General features: G+C 30.5%; 1 protein-coding gene across 3 annotated transcripts in view; it reads right to left on the bottom strand.

Annotated features, from left to right (window-relative positions):
- Positions 1-3,215: 3,215 nt before the first annotated feature.
- Positions 3,216-24,821, bottom strand: part of LOC127712367 (SANT and BTB domain regulator of class switch recombination-like) — a 30,883-nt gene continuing 9,277 nt past the window's right edge. For 2 of the 3 annotated variants that reach the window (XM_052218755.1, XM_052218756.1), the window contains exons 10-21: positions 24,213-24,299; positions 23,324-23,389; positions 22,459-22,774; positions 21,894-22,036; positions 14,613-14,727; positions 12,409-12,535; positions 11,244-11,322; positions 10,948-11,018; positions 10,372-10,454; positions 9,420-9,508; positions 7,434-7,495; positions 3,216-4,713 (exon numbers count right to left, since the gene is read on the bottom strand). In XM_052218755.1, the coding sequence (XP_052074715.1) occupies positions 7,444-7,495; positions 9,420-9,508; positions 10,372-10,454; positions 10,948-11,018; positions 11,244-11,322; positions 12,409-12,535; positions 14,613-14,727; positions 21,894-22,036; positions 22,459-22,774; positions 23,324-23,389; positions 24,213-24,299 (1,228 nt within the window). In that variant the 3' untranslated portion in view covers positions 3,216-4,713; positions 7,434-7,443. The remainder of the gene's footprint in view (positions 4,714-7,433; positions 7,496-9,419; positions 9,509-10,371; positions 10,455-10,947; positions 11,019-11,243; positions 11,323-12,408; positions 12,536-14,612; positions 14,728-21,893; positions 22,037-22,458; positions 22,775-23,323; positions 23,390-24,212; positions 24,300-24,821) is intronic. The other variant, XM_052218757.1, reaches the window with a different exon arrangement.

Here is a 24,821-nt window from a genome sequence, read left to right on the forward strand (position 1 = left end):
TGAGGTGGCAGTAACAGTGTTAGCCTTTTGTATAAAGCTTCATATTTCAGAAGGTAGAAGATCTAGATAACCCATAGTTGTTATACAGATGCCTAATGGTTAGACTTTTCCATCTGTCATATGTCCATTGTTCATGATTTTGTTTTAGGGTTCAATGACCGCTTAAAAAACTTAAAATATTTTAATCACAGGATCACATCAATTATTTTGATTGATTGATTGATTGGTGTTTACCACCACTTTCAGCACTATTGTGGTATTTCGTGGCGATCATTTTTGTCGAGCTTTCGACTTTTGTCGAAAAAGCGAGACATAGCGATCCTACATTCCGTCGGCGTCGTCGTCGTCGGCGGCGTCCACAAATATTCACTCTGTGGTTAAAGTTTTTGAAATTTTAATAACTTTCTTAAACTATCCTGGATTTCTACCAAACATGGACAGAAGCTTGTTTATGATCATAAGATTATATTCAAAAGTAAATTTTGTAAAAAAAAAATTCCATTTTTTCCATATTTTACTTATAAGTGGACTTAGTTTTTCTGCCAGTTAACATTGCATTCACTCTGTGGTTAAAGTTTTTAAAATTTCAATAACTTTCTTAAACTATCCTAGATTTCTACCAAACTTGGAAAGAAGCTTGTTTATGATCATAAGATAGTATCCAGAAGTAAATTTTGTAAAAAAAAAATTCCATTTTTCCGTATTTTACTTATAAATGGACTTAGTTTTTCTGCCAGTTAACATTACATTCACTCTGTGGTTAAAGTTTTTAAAATTTTAACAACTTTCTTAAACTATCCTGGATTTGTACCACGCTTGGACAGAAGCTTGTTTATGATCAAAAGCTAGTATCTAGAAGGAAATTTTGATAAAATTTTGTTCCATTTTTTCTGTATTTTACTTATAAATGGACTTAGTTTTTCTTCCAGTCAACATTACATACATTCTGCAGTTTAAGTTTTTAAAACATTTATTAGATTCATAATTTATCCTGGATTTTTACCAAACTTGGACAGAAGCTACTTACTATCAAAACATAGTATAGAGGGGAATATTTTTATTAATTTTTTTCTTCATTTTTGTTGAGCCTGCGATTAACACCAAAAGTAGGCGAGACACTGGGTTCCGCGGAACCCTTACGAATTTTTTTTTGGTGGAGGAAGCCCGAGTGCCTGGAGAGAATCACCTACCTTCAGTAGGAAAACTGACAATCCTAGTCAATTAAGATTGAAGTTGAACACACCTGCCACATGCTGGATTCAAACTCACAACCTCAGTGTTGACAGGCCAGTTATACATTAGTTCAACTACTTAGACCACTCGGCCACTTAGGTCCCTCAATTATTTTGAGTAATAGGACAAATATTATTGGTATATAATAGAATCATTACAAGATATACATGTCCTTCAGACAGGGTTTCCCTGACCTTGACCTCATTTTTTGGTTTGGTGATCAATGTCAGATTAGGACAACTCATACTTTGGATTCATAAATTTTCGTGGGTACCAATTTTTGTGGATACTTCATTTCGTTGTTTTGGTTAAGTCTGTATACATTCCTTCAGAAAACTTGTAATTCGTTGAACATTTAAATTCGTAGTTCACCTGTAGCAACGAAATCCACAACAATTGGTATCCAACGAATAATAATGAATCCACAGTACATTATAAATGATAGGTCATATGATATTTGGTGTATAGAATGATAGTTAGGCGTGCCGGTATGTTTCTGATAGGGTTCACATATCCTTATAAACCTCATTTTATTGTCTCGCCTGCAACTTCTGTCAAAGAAAGCGAGACATAGGGATAATGATCCAGTGGCTGTGGTGGTGGCGTTAACTGATCACTTAAAAGCTTAATACTTCAGATGGTAGAAGACCTGGATGCTTCATACTTTGTATATTGATGCCTTATGTCTGTCATATCTTCGTTGTCCTTGACCTCATTTTCATAATTTGGCTTGTTTAATTTTCATAAAATTTTGACAAAATATTTACTTTGATCCTTTGACAAAATTATAAAAATTTCAATAAACTTGAACCACACACTTTATTGGAAAAATTTCATTGGATACATAGCAGTTTGACAAACACTAATTTTGATCATTGAGAAGCTTAATATTTCCTTAACAATAGAACGTGATTAAAACGTTCAGCTGATTTTTACAGAGTTATCTCCCTGTAGTGTTATATACCACTTGAAAAAAAAGTTACGATTTTTTGTAATGTTAATTTCTATCTTATAATGAGTAATAGGATAACTACATATTGTATGCATGTACCTTGCAAGGTCCTCATGCCTGTCAGACAGTTTTCACTTGACCTTTGTCTCATTTCATGGATCAGTGAACAAGGTTAAGTTTTCATGGGCAAGTCCATATCTCAAATATTTTAAGCAATAGGTCTACTATATTTGGTGTATGTAATGATTGTAAGGTGTACATGTCGGTCTTGCAGGGTTCATATGACCTCATTTTATGGTTTATTGGTCAATGTTAAGATTCTGTTGTTTGATCTGTTTCTCGGGTACTAATAGCAATGTTTGATGAACCATGCCAAATAGACCTTACAATCATTCATACACCATATATGGTTGACCTATTGGTTAAAGCATCTGATAAACTGACAAAATTATGAAAATTTATCATTGACCCATGAACCATGAAAATGAGGTCAAGGTCATATGAACCCTGCCAGACAGACATGTACACTTTACAATTGTTCCATACCCCTTACATAATTGAACTATTGCTTATAATATCTTGAGACCTCATTTTATGGATCACACAGTGATCAAGGTTAAAGTTATGTGGTCAAGTCCGTATCTCAGATACTATAAGCAAAAGGACAACTATATTTGGTGTTTGGAATGATTTTAAGGTATTCATGTCTGTCTGGCAGTTATCATCTGACCTTGACCCCATTTCCATGGTTCATTGGTCAATGTTAAGTTTTTTTGTTTTGGTCTGTTTTTCAATTACCATAAGCAATAGGTCAACTATATTTGGTGTATGAAATAATTGTAAGGTATACACGTCTGTCTGACAGGATTTATCTGACCTTGACCTCATTGTCATGGATCTTTAAACATTTTAGGTTTATGTGGTACTTGTAGTAAAACCTTTATCTTTAAGACATGTGTGCACTCTTGTATGACCGTAGGCACTGAATAACATCCATACTCTTCTTTGTAACCATTAAAGAAACTCAAAATCTTGTCATTAATTACCTTTAATCATAAATAAATCACATAGACTGCTTAAAATCAAATAAAAGAATACATGAATAGTAAATTAAAATTGTTATGGTATACCTACTTGCCCTTTGTTAGGATTTTGTGTAAAAATTTTCATAAAATAATGTTCAATGCACTATCACACCTTTGTTCATTAAACAGTGTAACACAGAAAATAAATAACAACAAAAGTTAAAAAATAAATCATACTTAAATAACACATGTGTCTACAGTTGCATAATAGGTTGGTTAAGACAATGAAACACAGAAAATTTTTTTTACAATTAAAGCTAGCCTGTGTCACGGCATGGTAGCAGGGGGGGGTCATCCCGAATTCCTGGAAAAAATAGCGCATTACTTCCCATATCCAGAAAAATTAATTATGAATTCCAGAGATTAGAAAATCTTAAACTATTGCAAAAATAAAGACCCAATCCGGACTGATATATGGAAAAAAAGTCCTTCTATGTACTGGTTTGGTTATTTCAAATGAACTGATAATGACCATTTTCCTATCTTCATAAAATAAACAGATGTTGTGAAATTGTCAATAAGAAACCCAAACACAAAACCCCATGACATGAAAGCAAAAATTAATGTGTTAACTTCAATAATATTTTGATCAAATATATTAAAAAAACATCCATGATGCCATTCAGCTACAAGTGATTTGTGTACCAGGTAAAATGAAAACTCAGGAAGGCAACATAGATTTAAGATGTATTTGGACAAGTCATCAGATGACTAGGGTTTCCTATACTTTTTAATCTTTTTCATATTTTCAAATTCATAATACCGGTAATCAATAATGTTATCAACTTTAGAAAAAAATAAGACAATCTATAGAATCTTCAAAAAGAAAGTTTATCCAAATATTTGGTTTCAAGACTCAAAACAGAACTCAATAAAATACCTCAATATGTTAGACCAATTCACCTATTAGGATAATACTTCAAATTTACAGGAGGTAATATTTTCTCTCTTATCACAAAATGAGAGATAATAAATTCCTCACAACTTGTTCCCACAATATAGTAAATAACCAGCAAATATAATATTAAATTTTCTCAGTACCAGGAATACAAGTATTTCTTCATATGTATTTTTTTGCAAGAATAAAAACTTATTTTTGTGCAGTGAGATAATTTTCATTGTGAGATTTTCTATTTCACACATTTTCAAAACATTAAAAATCATAAAAAATATTAATTCATTTCTAATTAAAATGCAAATTATTCCGAGTAATACATGCAGCATATTTGCAAAATGTCCTGTGCACCTGTCGTCTGCTAAAATGATTTCTTGCATTAAATGCATTATCAGGGAATAAAAAGTCTTAAATGCTTAAATGTCAACAGTGGCAAGACTTTGTCCAATGTTTCTAGTGTTAACATCCATGTTATTGTACTGGGTGACTTTAATACTGTTGATCAAGACATGGATGACCTCAGGGATGAAAACCTCATTGGTTTTGCCCTGAAAATATACACAGAGAAACATGTTTTACAACTCATCAATCTTTTCACATAGCATCTGTATTATGTCAATAATTGTGTGTCTTCTCTCACAACTATACTTCAAAATTATACTTGAAGAAATAAAAATTATTTGGTGAAGAAATATACTATGACATCTATCAAACCTTTTTTGTTTTCTTCTGGTAAGTTTTACAGTTGATTTCTGACAACACAATTAATTACTTTGTATTGATTGTCATGAACTAAATCTTTAAAGGCACCTTTATGTGCTGTAGATAAAAAGTACTTGCACTTTATGGCAATAAATCCAATGTAATTCTGTAATAAGTATCTTTAAGTTTTTCCACATTACATATATCATTACATTAAATTTTAGGATGTAAAAAATCTTAAGTCTACAAGTTAACACTAAGATCACAACCATACTGATATCTTTTAAATTTTAGAACAAATAACTACAGCTTTTGATTACTGTAAATTCACAAATTATTGTGAGGGTTTTATTAATGTGAATAATGCAATTAGATGAGTATCGCAATAATAAGAACTCACATTGTGATACTTGATACATATAAATGAATGCAGATTTTTCTGAAATCGCAATAATTAATCTTTCGTTGTTGTCCATTCTTCACAAATCGCAATAATTTATGAATTTACAGTATCATTTTTGGTTGTATTTCTGCAATTTAATTGCCATGTCAATTGATGTATTCCCCATATCTCCATTTATTCATATCTGGATAATTATGGTATATTTTTTTTGGTTCTGGGTCTTCCATAATTCTATGTTCTTGTTAATCTGGTAGTAAGGGGTACCAAGTATTAGACTACTGGTAGACACCAATACATATGATTCATATTCCACATTTATAATCTATTCAAATCCTTAATCAATCATATTTGTATCCCAAGATATTGCATTGTTATTACATTTAGACTGTAATTATTCAAAAAATTGCAAACTATGAACTACTATTATACACAATAATTCTAAAAATTTCATGAACAAACTCCTGCCACGTCGGGTCTGTGTTTTTGTTAGATGTGTTTCTGCTTTGTATTGATCTAATGAGTTAAGCCCTTTTCAACTGATTTTTATAGTTTCTTATGTTGTGCTGTTATACCACTGTCCCAGGTTAGGGGGAGGGTTGACGCCTCACACACATGTTTAACCATGCCACATTCTTTATGTGCCAGCCCAAGTCAGGAGCCTGTAGTTCAGTGGTTGTCATTGGTTCATGTCTGTAATATTTGAATTTTCGTAAATTGTTTTGTTATAAATTAGGCTGTTAGTTTTCTCAATTGAATTATTTCATATTTTTCATGTCGGGGCCTTTCATAACCGACTATACGGTATGGGTTTTTCTCATTGTTGAAGGCCGTATGGTTGCCTATAATTGCTTACTTCAACTTCATTTGAACTTGGGTGGATAGTTATCTCATAGGCAATCATACCACATCTCCTAATTTTTATATTTTTTTCCTTTTTAAAAATTCAAAATCAAAATTCTATGATAAAATGATGTTAACATTACAAACATGGCTTCATAAAGTAAGAAATTCTATGTGAAAAGATTAGGCATATAATTTTCTGGTTTTTTGTAATACTTCTTCAAACAATACTCTTCCTACATGAAAACATAGATATACATTTTTGTGGCAATAAGCCAAAGCTTTAATAGAATCAGAATTTAGTATAGACAATACAAAGAGACAATTAATTGATACACGTAAACACATGGCTTTCATGCAAGTTAAATTTAGTTTTACATGGTGGTACACATAAAGGCACACATTCAGGATGAAATGTTTTGAAACAGATTAAATTTGAAAAAAGTGAGAGTACATTTGGCAGAGTTTATAGCAGTGAATACCTGGAATAAAATGTGCATTAATAAATAGTGAAAATAGTTAAAGTTTGCCAACCCCTTTAATGCTAAAATTATTACCTACAAAAAATCATACATGTACTACAGGATGTTAAAAATCTTGACTACTAATGTGGATCTTTAACTGTCTGGTCATATATTTAATGTTGTTATCTGTTGTTCAATAAGTAATCTACTCCAAAAGCAAACGGAGAGTAATTTTTATATGGTAAATATTTTTTTATAAAATATAATTGTATCACAAAAGTTAATTTGAAGATACATCATATTCTCTGATAATTTCTGAGATTCATGAAATAAAAGTTTGAGAAACTTTCTAACTGTTTTAAAAAAGCCAAAAAATCAATTTAATGCTGGATTGGTAATGAGGACTTTTTGAAACTTTGTAATTAAACTATCAAAAAAACATAAAATTTAATACTTAGATGACTAAGTAAATGTATGCATATATTTATAATTTTTGTTTAATGGACTGGGAGGATGCTTATTATTCTAGATACTGTAGATTCATTACTATTTGTGGGATACAAATTTTTCCTGGATTTCGTGGGTAAAGGTGAGTCAGGAATTTGAATGTTCAACATAGCACAAATGTTCACTAGGCTTGTAAGCAAACTTGTATTTCAAAATCATGAAAGAACATTTTTCTCAATCCACATTAGATAATATAACATAAGTGTAATTTACTATTAGTTATTTACTGACACCAAACAAAATTTATCTACATTTCCCGTTTATTGTTTGGGGTTGGCATTGTAAACATTCACCACAAAGGATAAAAGCTACATGCAGGTGATATGTGCATGCTAAAAATAAAACATCAAACCTTGACGACATCAATACATGTGTGATTTTTCCCGTCGCACACCACCAACAATAGGTCTACCCCTAAGTGAAGCAATTATAGCTAATAATATTCTGATAGGTATTTTAAAAACACATTAAATGTTATATTTTTGTAACAATGCATGAACATAATACATGTGTGATTTTTCATGTCGCACACCACCAAAAATATGTCTACCGCTAAGTGAAGCAATCATACCGAATAATATTCTGATAGGTATTTTTAAAACACATAAATATTATATTTTCATAACAAGTTAACAACGTATGAACTATAGAGCTACCAATTTATCTAAATACTTTTCTCCGGATAAAGCAAACGTAAATAATTCATTCTCTACATTTAAACAATTCTGCATTCATTTAAGAGTATATTGTTTACAAGCTGTAACTACAGAAGAAAAAAAATTACATAAATGCATATTAAAACAATAACTGTTTATTCAATGTTTACTGTAGTATTCAAGTTTCAACAACAACAACAAAAATACATATAAAAATATCTGATTTCTTTAATCTTTACCAAAACTCATGGAAGTGTTAATTCATTTTCTTGCATCGAAGCTTAATTTTCAAAAATTCAAAAAGGAATAGATGGATGGTGTTTATAAATAGCTATCTGCATAAAAATATCAAATGACTATTTATTGACTTATGACTGTATCTTTATCCCCTTTTCAGTGAATTTTAAAATAATAAAGACATCCATTTTTTCATTCTTTGTTTCAAATTTTTCATATGGTTACCAGTAACAAAGAACATCACAACCATAGCAGTAGACCTTTTCCCTGATACTACTACAGAAGTGTTTAATGACCTTGACTGGCTATGAAGACCTTGCACTAAAAAATGCCACTTTTTATTACAACTATAACGGATGAAAACGGGAAAATTCTAAAACTTTCCCCACCTCAATCCACCTTGACATATGATTACAAAACTTTAAACACTGTTAGTAGATGATATATCATTCAACATGAAAAAGACATCTTTTGACAAACAACATAGAATTTTTTTTTAAATATTACTCCAAACAAATGAACATCAGAAAAAAAAGTTTAAGAAACCATTTTCTATTGGCATGTCTACTGGTCAATTCTATTTCAAATTTAAGAAAGGCTGTTTCATAAAAAAAAATCATGAGTTAAGAACGATATTGCTCATATGGTCAAATCTCAGGTATTTTCACCATAAGTAAGTTCTGAGCAATACTTGTTTCAATACCTAACATATGTTAAAATAGCTATTTCTCTAGTGTAGACTGAACTGCCAAATAACAAGATAATTTATGAACACATGCAAAAGTTTGACTGAAAACATACAAAGCAATTCGTTTGTAATCTATTTCTTCAATAAATTGTTGCATATTCATGAAAAATTCATTTTAGAAAAATTCATATGAAACAGTTTTTTTTTTTTGGACATTTACCATCTTTGATAACACTTAAAAATATATTTATGAATAGCCACCACAACACTCTAATATGAAACATTTAATAAAATAATAAGTCAAAGTAAATGTGTAATGTTTGTGTATAAACCTTAACATTTGTATTCATGCATGGTAGTATAAAACAGAAAAGCATGATATTGCAATGTAACTATGATATATATGATACATACCTTTGAAAGAAAGTGCTTATTTTTTAAAAGACCATGTCTTAACAGCAAAACATAATATGAACTGTAAATTCAGAAATTATTGAGAATAATGCGTCTGGGTGAGTATCGGAATAAAAAGAACTCACATTCAGATATCTGATACATATATCTGTATGCAGATGTCTTGAAATCACAACAATTAATCTTGCAATTTTGTCCATTTTTAAAAAATTGCAATAATAAATGCATGCAATAATTTCTGAATTTACAGTATTGTTCATTACCCTCTAAAAAAACATTGGCATACAATCACATGACAATCACATGATAGCACTCATGATGTTATAATACCTATAAAACATACCTAAATGTTCCAATGCCTGGTTTGTTCCCATTCTGTAAGTTATTGGCTCTCCACTGTGATTCAATTTTACAAAATTGTCCTCCCAAAAACTACAACATAATAACATCATTCAATATGCATCTCAGTGACTCTGGCCCACAAAAAAATCATTCTTTAACAGGTAAAATGATGATATACATTTTTTTTTTTTTTTATGTATCATGATATCTAACATGAAAAATCATCATATACGATAGCATTTACATTATGTTTTTTTTCTGGGTAAATGACTGTTGGCAGTCTTGGGAGATCATCACAATAGATAATAAGCTGGCATCTATTCTAAAATATGTACTAAATACTGATACATTATAACGAATCCATGCAATTAAAAGCATTATTATATGTTTCTTTTGGATTTTTTGTAATTTGAATAAACATTTAAGTATGATATAAATCAAATATGAGAATTTGAATCAAATCAGTGAACATAAACTTGACAGCTAATACACCTTTAAAGATTACCCTTTATCAACTTATATACTATTATATCAATTCAGTTGCTAATACACTTTATTTCCAGAATTAATTGATATGTTTATTGTGAAATACAATGTATATATAATATTGTCAAATTTCAGGAAGCTGTGATTTGTAGCTCCTAAGCAAAGTGTAAGCAAAATTTTATTGGCAGGTATGGACGAAGAACCAGCAGAATGACAGACAGATGTAAACCAGTATACCCCTTCCTTTCTGAGTGGGGTATAATTTTGATCTCCTCTTGATCATCACTACAAAAAAGATTGATTGATTGTTGGTATTTAACACCACTTTCAGCACTTTTGGCTATATCATGGCAAACAGTTTTAATTGGTGGATAAAACTGGAGTACCAAGATAGAAATAAAACAAATTAGAAAACCAAATTTCCAATTTTTTTCTAGTAAATCTAATTTTCTCATGGATTTACAAACCTCCTTTTTAGGCTTATCAATTTTCTCTGGATTCAATCTTAACTTTGTCAAATAAACCCTGATCTCTTTCATCCTTCTTTGATCTGAAATAACAAAAACAGAGTATTTTTTTACAGTTTACATTATGTTAGATGACTTCCATTTCAACAACACTGTGCAAGATGTAATAAGATAATGTATGATAAGTCATGCAATTTGGTCCTAAAATTTAAAAAAAAATTTAAATCCTAATTCAAAATTGTGTCCATTCATTGTGAAATGAATACTGTAAATTCAGAAATTATTGTGAGGTTTTTATTAATGTGAATAAGGTGAGTATTGCAATAATAAGAACTCGCATTCTGATATCTTATACATATATCTGTATGCAGATTTTCTTGAAATTGCAATAATTAATCTCGCATTTTTGTCCATTCTTCAAAGATCGCAGTAATTTCTGAATTTACAGTATGCAAATATAATCTTCTGATATCAATGCAAAATTTATTGTGTCTTTACTTGTATATGGTTTTGTTTTTTGTTTAGTTGGGTGTTTTTATTTTTTGATTTAATTTTTTATTTTTTTCTTGACAATACCTTCCTGTCTCTGTGCATCTTGATTATATCTCATTGATCTGCCTGTATCCCAGGTGGATTTCTTTGTTTGTCTGAAATGTAAAAATGGAGCAGCTGAGGTATTCTGTTATAAAGATTATTATCATCTTTTTCAAAATCTGCATTTTGTTTTAGAGTTCAATCTATTACCCTTCTAGAAGAAATAATTTAAAGTGTTTATATTCTTGTTATACTTATCAGAAGACAAACAGTGACTTTTTACTGAAAATATAATGTTGCTGAATCTCATTTTCTATTAAATACTTTTATGAACATACTCAAATTCTGGGGCATCCATTAAAATTGCCTGTGGATCTATTGTAACCATAGACTTCTTAATGCCTCTAGATCTACGGGCTGAAAAACAAAACACTACAATTATACATTAGTCCAAAGTTATCTTTATTCAAATTAAACATCTAAGTAGAGATATATGCAATTGCAGCCCAGCAGTAAAAGTACTGAACTTCTAACCAAATTTAAACACACTTTTGTAAGAGGTGAATATTCATGCAAAAAAAACCCCAAAAAATCTAAAATAAGAATAGCAGGGGCACAACATCATCTACTGTTAAAGAATCTGTGGAAGTTTGGATTAATTCTGTCAAGCCATTTTCAAGGAGTTATTGAATAACGATTTGTGAGGTAAATGACGATAATATAAGTTATGTCTAAGTTTCACTACAGTTTCACAGGAAGGTGGATGAACAATATTCCATATTATTATTCTTCAAGAATATCATGTTTGTCTTTATCTGTATTTTTAGATTGTCAATCTGTTCATTATAATGGATGTGTATTCAAGCCTCTTTAAGCCCCATATATCCTTATCTCTATACCTTGAGATATCCTTATCTGTACCGGTACCCCTTGGTTATAAATCTTATTTTCCTTCGAAAAATCCTGCACATCTTCATGCACTCATCCCCTTGGTTATAAATCTTCTTTTCCTTAGAAAAATCCTGCACATATTCATGCACTCTGCCCCTTGGTTATCAATCTTCTTTTCCATAGAAAATTCCTGCACATATTCATACACTCTGCCCCTTGGTTAATCATTACTCCACTGTAAATCCAAGCATATCCCATCTCCCATTTTACCTTGGGTTTCATCAATTTTCTCACTATGGGAAGGGTCTAGGCTCTAGCTCTTTAATTTTCATAATTGTCCCCCGTGGATGTGCATCAAATTCTATCATGAGTAAGGGCCTTGATCCAGGTTCATTACTTTTCCTAATCCCCCCACCAGTTGTTTCTTTCTTCTCCTTTATAGTAAGGACCTAGATCCTGGTCAATTATATATTCTGTCCCTCTTGTTGTTTATCCATTTCTCACCAAAGTAAGGACCTGGAAACTAATCCATTACTTATTCTTACCAATTCCCCTTGATTGTTTTTCGATGTTCTCACCATAGTAAGGCCCTGGTCCCTAACCATTACTTACCTGTCCCCCTTGGTTGTTCATCGTCTCCTACTTCATCATCACTCTCTCCTAGACCAACATCATCATATTCAAATGATAATTCTCTCTCCATAGTAAGAGCCTGTAATCTTGGTTGAGGTTTTCCAGCCTGTCAGAATACAAATATGCTTATATTCTCAACATGTTTTTAGTGGAAAAGGAGTTATCTACCCTTATATATAAAATAAACTAGCAATTATGATGATGTTCTTTTATTGCACTGAATGAATTTGTACCAAATCTATTTGAATATATTCTATGATGGAAAGGATAAAGCATATAATGGGTCTTAAGAAGAATGTTATCAGTAAAATTATCACTAAAAATATAAATATATACAGTCGAACCTCGTTGTGTCGAAGTCGAAGGGACCGTACCAAAGTATTCTACTCATCCGAGGTTCGACTCATCCGAGGTCAAGTGTGTCGTCATACATTTGGAATGCATGAAATACGGTATGAGATTTGTGCAAACTAGATACAATGAACGGTGTGCCTTTTTTTCGATATAACACTTTTTGATTGTGTATTCAATCTCCATGTTTGGTCCTTCGTAATAATTAAACACACAAGTACAGATAGGTACAAATCATGCACAAATAAAATCAATAGTCTACACAAATATTTACAAAGGTCAGTCACTTTAAATTATGAAATCACTCGCGGCACGAAATAAGTTCTGAACGGTCTCTGATGAGGTCGTCTGCTTTACATTAAATCATGAATTTATTATAATTGTCATAATCCTTTTATTTATTGTAATAAGTGAGTTTAAATTCTTAAATCTGGGCTTGGGTCATTTAAATTCGTTTTGGTTTTATTTTAGGTGAAAAATGTTCAACACACTAACATTCCCGCTTGAACGATAAAAAAAGGCGTAATTAGCGGTCACCATAAACATGTCATTTTAACTGTTATACAAACAAGCTGACGTATGTTTACTCAGCTTTAAGCTCTTTTGAAAATGATTAAGTGACATAAGAAATACATCCAATTTGAATTTTTATCATTAGGTCTGCATTTTCGAAAATTCTTACTTTCGAACTTCGAGACATCGTGGTCAATTTACATTACTTTTACTTCGACGGGACTATAAAATTTACATCGACTTAACCGAGTATTCGAATCAACCGAGTTCGACTCATCAGAGGTAATTATGCATTGATCAAACAGGAATTTTACCGGGACCGAGAAATTACACAAGCGAGTTCGACACAACGAGGTTCGACTGTATATGAAGAAAAGTTCAGTAGAAACTGTATGTTGGTAACATATGATAAAATTAATAAAAGATAATAAGTTTCAATTCATCACATTTACTAGCGCTTTCACTGCTTTTGCATATCTTTTTTTTTTTTTTGACTCCTTGTTGTGTAAACAGATATTAAACTGCTTGTTTCAATATATTTTGTGGTGGCCATCCTAATCTTTGGGATATACATACTTAAAGGGGCATAAGCTGTCAAATTTAGGATCACCCACTTGACTTTTAAAAATTCTCATATTTGATTCATAACATACCAAAACCTAAATCCAAATTACAAAAAGTTCAAAAGAAACAATCAAGAATGCACAGACTCGATATAATGTATTAGCATTTCATGTGTTTTTAGGCTAGGCGCCATCTAATTAACCATCGAGATTACCTCTAAAGACTGCCAACAGTCATTCGACCCCATATAAACATAAATATAAATAGACTGAGAAGCACATGAAGATGTGTAATTACAATTTTTCCAGGTCTGTTTGAATTCATGTCAAAGATAAAAAATCATGGTTTTACTTGGATTATTAATGATTTCTTGTGGTCTGAATTGGCCAAAGAAATGTTTTGTTTATTATGGATCCCTTGTTTTGCTTTTCAATGTTGACATTCTTTTCTTTTTAATAACTGAACACGCTTAGGGCATGCGTTACCCATCTTCAGCTTTAGGTCAAGTTAGGATTACATGAATACGGATTCATCTGAGGTTGAATTATTCACTTGCAAGTTAATAATACATTTGGGATGTTTTCGATCTTATTTTGACCAAATTGAACCAAACTGATGGCTAATAGTGAAATAGTATATCATTATTCCGCTTTTATAACTGTTTGAAACAAAAACAATTGTATTTCATTTTTTTGTTTAAATGGAAGCTAATGCCCTTTGAACCAAACCTTTTAATGTAGATATATTCTTATTACCTCAGGTTTTTTGTCATCATCAACAGCAGCCAGTAGTGCAGGGTGAATAGCTGTTCCGTCTTTGTGCGAGTAGCATACAAACTCTTCATTATCAAATAATTTAAACTCCATTTCACTGTTAGAATACATCAATTAATAACACATAATTAATGTTGTTATATAATACAAGTTGTTATATAATACAGCTAACTAAACATTTGATGTATTTCATTGTCTTCAATGGTTTTTTTTTTATGTTATGAAATGTGAGGCTGAAGAGGTTTCCAGAGGAAAATAAAACAGGAACTGTACTGGAAATAACCCAGATTATTAAAATTTTTATTAGTTATTGAAAATATTCACCTAGTGAAATAATAAGATGAGAAATCAACTCTATTTCCATAGCACGAAACAATGGTTTGAATAAAGAAAAAGACCAACTTAAATGTTCTAGACAATAATCTAAAAAACAGAATTTAGCTAATAACTGCAATTTCAGAATGTGAGTATATATTTTAGCAAATAAGCATATGTGCTTTGAAAATTGTAAAGTCAACAAAAAAAATCTTTATCATGAAAATAATTAACTCAAGTAAACTAAATAGTAAAAATAACACACTAAAATGTCTCATCTGCTGCAATACTTGAATTATTCTAAAGGTCAATGAACTGGTAACTAAGGTCAAATTCAAATGAAGCCTATCAGATACATATGTACTTATGTCGCTATCATGTATAATTTCTGAGATACAGATATGAAAGGAAATCTTAATTATGATGTAATGTTCAGAGTGTAAAAATGAAGGTCCTGTCGCAAAAGTTATTACTTTTTAGAGGAAAAACCTATAACCAGGGGTAAAGAAATGAAAAAGAAAACTTCTAAAAAATCAATTTGGTCAAATAATAAAAAGATAATGCAAAAGGCATGTGCATAAATAATGCTGTGCAAGGAATACAAATATAAATGTCCATAGAACAGCAATGTGTGAAAAAAAATTACGAGTAAATAGAATGATAAAAGGTCAAAACTTTATTAACTGTGTTACCAATGATAGATATACCAGACTTGCATTTAATTACAATTTGTAGAATTAACGACCTAAGTAATTTGTAAAGTTTTAAAAGATTTACAACTGGTCATAAGCCCTACAACCTTTTGTGAAAAGCAGAATGGAAGCCCAGGGCAAACCTCTAAAGTCTAAAGTCCAGCATTTTATATTCAGCTGGTTCCTATGAAGAGACAAGCTAAAATATGATATTGCTCTGTAATTATTGAACATATTTCTATAGTAATCTTGGTCTATTAGAAACAACAAGAGGGAAGTGTGTTTGAAGGACTTGGTGTGAGCACCTACCGATAGCCATACATCCTGTTTTATTAAGATGAGAAAAGGAAAAAAATACACTTTGCACATATTCACAATAACCTATAGAAATAGCTGATTTTTTGTACACATAAAAAGCAGTTCTGCTGTGTCATAAGCTGCTGTAATTCTTTGTCACTAGTAGAAATTCAGATTGAACTGAACAAATATAAAATTTTGCTATATAAATGCTACTGTTTTTACATGTAAGCTTTAATAAAGGCTGTGTACACTTACCCAAAGCTGTAAAATATAGAATCGTTTTCATATGTATGACTTTTGTATTTTTTATCTGGTATTATTGTTGAAATTCTAGGTAGCATTAACATTATATATAGATATATATATAGATAGATATAAGCATAATTCAACATCTATCTTTGAAAGACTAAATCACATTAATGCTGTATAACTAAACAAAAATATTCAGAAATTATATAATTTTACTTCTTGGTGAAGTTTTCCTTAAAAATATCCCCTGTATTTCATCCTTCTGTGTGTGTTTGTAATACAAATAATCATAAAACATCTTTTTAGTGTTGTAAGGATTTGCTGGTGTTTGGTTGTAACTGTCAACTTATAACAAAACAGTAAAGATATATTCACAACTACTTTAATATCTGCTTCCATTTGATTCATCATTTTTTTCTCCTGCATTTTCTGTGATGTTTGATATAGGTTTGTCAGTCTATCAGTCTGTCTATTTCTCTCTTAAAATAGTTATCTGTCCCAAAACTATAAACTGAAAATATTAGGCTACGGTAAGCAATGGTGGATTGTAAGAGCACCAATGCCCTTATTTCTAATCTCTTCTCATTTACTGAATTTCCGTATTTATTAAAAGTTTTGGATGTCTGAATCAATACATACACGCTTATTTCTTATTTTTACAAAACAATATAACTTAATAATGAAATTACAAAAAGATGGATCTGAAAAAAATGAGTTGTGATTTGGTATTAAATGCCATTTTGGTTTAGTATTATGCAATATGCTCCTAATTGTATTACCATAACCATATACAAATAAGGAGATGAGGTATGATTGCCAATGAGACAACTATCCACCAAAGTTCAAGTTGTAGTCCACATATCCTCATTGATAACTGTTCTTTCATGTCCACAGAGACAATACCATGCTACATATAGAGACAGTAATCCCATAGGGATTAGATTATGTTGACATAAAGGCAACATATCCATAAGGATTAATCCACATGAAGACATTTCAACGTGGATTGATTTTATAATGTCCACACACAGATAACATATCTATATCCACACAAAGACTGTAGTGTCAGGCTGGTTTTATTTACTACAGCATTTATCATTGTAAATGTATGTACTCAACAGAAATTCGAACAACAAATGTAATCAACAATAATTAAAACAACAAATGTACTCAACAGAAATCTAAACAACAAATGTACTCAACAGAAATTAAAACAACAAATATATTCAACAGAAATTTAAACAACAAGTGTACTCAACAGAAATTTAAACAACAAATGTACTCAACAGAAATTTAAGCAACAAATGTACTCAACAGAAATTTAAACAACAGATGTACTCAATAGAAATATAAACAACAAATGTACTCAAATGAAATTTAAAAAAACAAATGTACTGAAAAGAAATTTAAACAACAAATGTACTCAACAGAAATTTAAACAACAATTATACTGAATAGAAATTTTTTTTTTTCAATTCAAGTAAAATATGCCAAACTGTCCAATGTAGGAATTTTTATCAGGAAATTACATTACATTTTTTATAAACAGTAACATGAAAGATGACACTTATCAATGTACATGTTTTTTTTTAATAAGTTTGCCTTTTGAAAGTCAATTTTGCCATTAAACTCTGAAAGATGTAAACTATTATCAAAAGCATTGTATAAACTGTTTTGATACTATCCTATATCATTTGCATACTTTTAAGGGGATGTAGGACTCATCTTAATGCATTGTCATACCTATTAAATGTTGTTGTTAATTTTATCCTTAAAACTGGATGAAGAACATTGGTAATACTTCTGTTGTCCCTAACACTTACTTAAGTAAGGTGATATTGATGACATATTCAAAAAGAGGATACATTCTTACAGAAAAAGCTTAAAAAATCTAAATGCAGGGAAACAGAAAAGATGGGATATCATGCTTTTATTTCTACACTACAAGACTTCATTTTACAGTTGTAAAATATTCCCATGAAGAGAGTACACATTATAATGATAAATGTTGCAGTAAATAAAAAGATTGCAGTACTCATTCATAATCAATGTTACTTCTGTCTGCTGAGAAGTTATGTACAGTTTACAGCAAATCCAATTTAATTGATTTTTTTCTCCTCATTTCTTCGGCTGATATATTTATTTTGAAAAGTATGTTTTAGTTAAAAAAAGACTTTTATTAAATGATTAATCCTTTTAAATCAAAAGTTAACATAATTTTACAGCAATAAAAAAAGACATATTCTGAATAGATGCTATTGGTTCACCATCTCTCCCACTAACGGCCAATTCCATGAACAGTGATTGTTTTGGAAATGATTATGAAATTACATTACTAGATTTCAATATCTAAAAGTTTGAACTTTTTATCATTAGTTTAAAATCAAATGTAAACATGCTTGCATAGTTTATTAAAAATATAAAATTTAATTTATATATCAGTCAGTATATATATATAAACAAATCTAAATTGAAAACAACGTTCAAACCTATGATTGCGTTGGATAAAAACCGCAATTTTTATACATGTGCATGCAAAACAAATTTCTTGGTAGAGGGGTCTAAATACAGCACAAACAACATTTTCCAAAAGACCAAAAAAGTGAAAAAGTATATTTTAACAAAACGCATTTGACTAGCAGGTCGAACAACTGATGTTCTTAAACCCTGCTGACTGCCATTGGCGATTGCCAAATAAACGGATCACCAGTTGTAACAAAATGGATCTTATAATTGATTTATTACCAAACAGAAAACAATAAATTTGCGGAAAAGATGGTATACCGCAAACATAAGGTGCAAAAATTTGTACACCATATCCGGATTTCGACAATTAATGTCTCTTCAGTGATGTTAGAAATCGAAACGGTATTTGGAAGGCCATATAATTTACCTCAATATAGGATAGACTCTTGAATTTTGAAAGAGTCGAAATAGGATGAACGGATCATATAAACCCGTAGGCAAATATAATACAAGCCCAAACGAAAAAATATAAACAAATCTAAATTGAAAACAACGTTCAAACCTATGATTGCGTTGGATAAAAACCGCAATTTTTTTACGTGTGCATGCAAAACAAATTTCTTGGTAGAGGGGTCTAAATACAGCACAAACAACATTTTCCAAAAGACCAAAAAAGTGAAAAAGTATATTTTAACAAAACGCATTTGACTATATATATATATATCCTTGTCCCAGACATTACTGTATCTCTTTTTAACTTGATACAATTTGATCAGACCCCACTTAAGCTTAAACAAAAACAAGCATATTTTCTGTGAAATCTAATTCATAAAATTGAAAAGAAAGTATGTTGTTTATTCATTCATGACACAAAATCACTTCATATATATACACTTGACAAAACCAAAAGCAAACGAGCCGCACTTTTATTGCTGTTCTTCATCTCAAAATCATTCATCATAAATTCTCAGCTGAAATTTTACGTTAATTATGAATGACTACTACTGTTTTTTGCTTACCAAATATTTATTCTGATTTGCAATGAGTTTACAATAAAAAAAAAATGTTGACCATGATTTTACTATCTGCCTTTAATTGATTTCTTACCTGTCTTCCAATAATGTTTTCAAAATAGCATCATTTCAATTTCTTAGACCAAAATTAAACACTTTTTCTAAACTGTAGGTAATACCAATATATCAGATATTCCCACGCCTTTGCAAACATAATTTTATAGATATGTTATTAGTAATACAAAAATTTATTGAAATACCAAAGCAGCAAACCATTACAAAAAATATATATCAGCAAAAATTAATAGCAAGTTTTAAAGCAGTCATAAAATGAAGGGAAAAAAACTACTAAAAAATGCTATAAATATGTCATAATTCTACGACTTTAAAGAAATTACAAAATACTTTTATGAATGGGTATATGATCTACAAATAGAATTTTTTTCTTATTGCTTGAAGGAAGAACTTTTAGTCTTTATAAATTCAGTTTATAAAGATTCTTTTTTTTTCTTTACTATATAGAGGAGTTCCTAAGATACTCACGCATATCGGCTATAAAAGCAACATCACAATTATTGATGTATTTTCTTATAAGAAACATGCCTCAAAACCCTGAATCTATTTGTTTACTGAATTTTTCAACTGCATCTCATTAAAGCTACATTGGATGTAAAAAGAAGTAATGTGCAATGCTACCTACATATGATTTACATCTTCGCAATTCCTTGTTTACGAAATTCTGCTCTAATTTTCTACTTTGAAATACATGCACTTTGGTTGTCAGGGGATTGGTTAGAACATAATATATGTATATTATATATAAATATTTCCATTAATGTTTACAAAATCTATGTTGTTTTAAACTGACCTTCTGTAATACCTAAAAAAATTCAATCTAAAGATTTCAAAACGATATAAAAAAAATACGAAATTGTCACTCTATTCTCATAGAAAATCTCAAACTGCTCTAAATGAAACATAAGTATTTAACAAAATACTTAAATATGCTAAAAACCTATTTAATTATTTATGATAATTTTCATTAATCATTTGACAGCTGCATGCTATATCAATAAGAGCTATTTTCCTAATGCTTGTAGTTTAAAGGTTTGGTTGGCCTGCTTGCTTTGTTTGTAAAAATGTTTGCTCAAGCATTGAAATTAAGATTGACATCTGGCGTTGCGGTCATAAAACTTTAGAGCCTGATTTTTGTACTCTGACTCAGAAATCAACCAATCAAAATACTGGATTTGATGTTTCGAGCACATATTTTGTACTCCGAGTATTGAGTAAAGTATTATGACCGAGGGCCCTGCAATCATTAGATAGGCGGGTCTTCAGCTTGTATACATGATACTTAAATGTTATTGGATGTCAAGTATAATGCAGGATATAATGTATACAAGCTGAAGCCATGCCTATCTATTGATTGCAGATGTCAATCTTAATTAAAATGCTTGGGAAAACACTTCTACAAACAAAGCAAGCACGCCAACCAAACCTTTAAACTACAAGCATTAGGAAAATAGCTCTAATACATATTTACAAAATTGATTGATTGATTGTTGTTTGCCTAACGTCTGGTGCATTTCTAAAATTAAACAAATTAAACAAAATGTTTCAAAATGGAAGATGACCTAATGTCAAAAAAAAAAAAGACAAACACAACAGTTCAATTACATTTAAAAAGGCAGATGTGTATAAGTTAGTAGTGAAGAGCTAATTAAAGGCAGATAACTCTACAGGGCACCATTTTAGTAAAATACCACCTTCCCCTAAGAATTTGCCTTTGAACTCTTTTCTTATTCTTATTTAATACTCTATTAAAAAATCTGTAACACATAAAAACCAATTTTAAAATTGTATTATTGCATTGTTTGATATAAAATATGTTTCAAAATATCTCACCAAAGGCAAACTCATATTCAAAAGTGAAGAGACCCACCCAATAAAAAAACTAAGAATAAATATAGGAACAACTACGGAAATGTCTCAAAATTCAGAGGTTAAAGAAGCAAGAAAATGTGCATAAGCCATTAAACTCAAGTGCAATAATGTCCATGCTAAAATCAGGGCATCACAATTTCAATTATTTCTGATAACATACTTATATCCCTTATATACTTTCAGAAACTTAAACTCTCAAACTTCAGAAAAAAATGGATTCTTTTTCAAAAAATATTTTGAGACATTTCCCGCTGACAAACCAGAAGACACCTAGATTGTACCTGGCATCTGACAGTCTTTGGTATGGTACACAGATAACATCTCGGTGAGAAAGTAGGTCATCATAGACCCCATTTTGTGGAGGCTTATCACCCTCTGTCGGCAGATCAGACACAGTCACAATGTGATCACGAACTCGACATCCCTGAAATATTATCATGTTATACTCTTTAAACACTCAAAATTATTTTGTATATTATTTTCCAATATTTAGTCAAAATTGATCATTCATTACAGATTTGTCTATTTAAAGCTATAAAAAAATACAACAAGAAATGGAAATATTGTAGAAAATTATAAAAATTATAATCATGAAAAAAGATAAAATACAGTGCATCAATTTAAATTCAACATATAGCTATAATTCCAGCATAATTTTTCACACACAAAGAATGTATATTACAAAACTAAGTCTTAAATATAAAATGTCTGACATATCTTCTTGCCAAAGTATATCTATAATACACTATTATAAAAATGAGGAGATGTGGTATGATTGTTGATTAGACAACTATCCAACAGATTTTAAATAACGTGGATATAATCTGCTTGAACCATGGACATTACCTTGTTTTGTTGTGTTGGATCAAACCTTAATACCCTCTGATGACAACATGGATAAGTCCCGATACAGGAATATAGGGATCCTTCATTATCATATCTTGCTGGTTCAGGGTGGTATTTACAATGTCCGAGGTCACTGCAGGGGAACACCTCCTTACATCGTGTACAAATAAGATAATTGATGGTCCCCCATACTCTCCAGTAAACCTCTCGCCAGGTCTTCAGTTGTCCTTTCAGTTCCAATAGGTACTCATTAACATCAAAAGATGGATCTCGTATGTGACAAAATGTTAATGTTCCTCTCCTATCTACAGTTAATCTGTAAATTTTCATGGTTTTTTTTTAATTAATTAGTTTCATCGATGATGGCTCAAAAATATATGAATTATATCTATTAAAATCCAGCCTAAGAAAACTTGAGAAATTTTTGATTTCAGGCAGGAAGTGTTTCTATCTTGCCTTAAGTATCTTCTAGATGAACTTACCTGACAGGTAGTTATTCATAATGATATTCTTACAAATATTGATAAAAATTGTAAACATGAAAAAAGATCAAATACAATACATCAATTCCAATAGTGAAGATGTGGTATGTGGTATGATCTCTTCCTACTTTTATTTTTGCTAAATATATTTAAAATATTGTTACACTTCTTAATTGGGTTAAAAAAAAAACAACAATTAAATTTATGGTAAATATATATTAAATTCATTTGATAAAATAAAAATTCCTTCAAAGTTTGGTCATGATTCAAACTGAACTTCTAGGTTACAGTTACCATTGTTAAGAGATTGCAATGTGGGCAGGAGTAACTATATTATAATCTTACAGTAGATAAATAAATCTCTCCAAGTTGATCAATTTTACCTGCTAGGTGTACATTTTAATTTCTTCTCAAGACTACCACCCATGACTTTCTTACAAACAGAACATCTGAAAATATATATGATTATAAAATCAGCACACTATAAATTCAAATACACTAAGGGTTGTTCCAGAATTAAATGCAAGGGGGCCATGGAACACACTTTTTTAAGACCCCGACCATCCATAAAATTAAAATTTGCATTTTACTTACAAATCTTACAAAACTATGAGGAAAATACTTACACCCATATCTAATTAATTTCAGTACAACCCACCCCTAACCCAATAAATTTTGGAACAGTCCTTTAACTTAATAAAAACTCTAATATAAAACAGTTAAGAAGCATATTTTCTTGAAGTGTCATTCCAACAATTTCAGGACCCAAACATCACTTGTGATACATAAATAGGATAACAAAAACTACTAAAAATATCTGACGGTACAACAGACCACACCAACAACAAATATCTGACGGTACAACAGACCACACCAACAACAAATATCTGACGGTACAACAGACCACACCAACAACAAATATCTGACGGTACAACAGACCACACCAACAACAAATATCTGACTCATTCAGAAAAAAAGACGTCTTAACAAGACAAACAACAACAAACATAGTCAGGATAGCCGGCCTTGGTAGAGGAATAAAAAATGTAGAAGGATTAAACCAGTTTTATGTGTGTTCAACCCCCTTCCCCTTCCTTTGCCTATCTAGATCATATGTTGTAAAAAAAAAATGCAAATCACCAGTGACAGTTTTATGAACTGCTGCATATGCTTTGTTAACTTGTTATTAAGTTGCTGTCTCATGAGGTTTACCCTTCATCTATTATAAAACTTTCCTCCTTAGGTTCACTCTGCATCTATCAAAAAACTAACCTCATCAATGTAGCAGCACATTCTGGAGAATCAGGATTTGTAGAATTAGCATCAAACAGTTTCTCCAACTTCTTAGCAAATAATTTACTGCAAAGAAGCAAAATGATAGTACACATAGATTCAGAAAATAAAGCCTTATGTAAAATTTTCATTAGGTATCTTTATCTCCTTTAAGATTTCTAACTGTTAAACACTTCAAATTGGATATCGTTTAAAGATTTTTAAAGCTCCTTATTCAACTTCCAATTTAAATTTGGTTCTTATTTTTGAATATTTATTTTTTCTGCTATCAGGCATTGCTATTTTATCATTGTCTTTTGGGTTTATAGTTTTCTTCCCATTTTTGTTATTTTTCAAAGGGGTACAATAGTCGTGTCAGTCCATTATTTTGTCAACTTCCTAGATGAGATACAACTCAACATATGCAGAGAACAATTTATCCTCTATAATCTATATCTAATAAAAGTCTCTAAATCAGGTAATCTTTTCAATCAATTTAAACTATTAAGCACTCATAATGAAAAATATGGCAATCTCTATGTGTACCCAAATGATGTCTTCTTTTAGCTTTGTCAAACCAATTTTACTTTCTCCATTCTACTCACTTTC

This window comes from Mytilus californianus, unplaced genomic scaffold (genome assembly GCF_021869535.1).
Source record: "Mytilus californianus isolate M0D057914Y unplaced genomic scaffold, xbMytCali1.0.p SCAF_8, whole genome shotgun sequence".
In the NCBI taxonomy this organism is placed as follows: domain Eukaryota; kingdom Metazoa; phylum Mollusca; class Bivalvia; order Mytilida; family Mytilidae; genus Mytilus; species Mytilus californianus.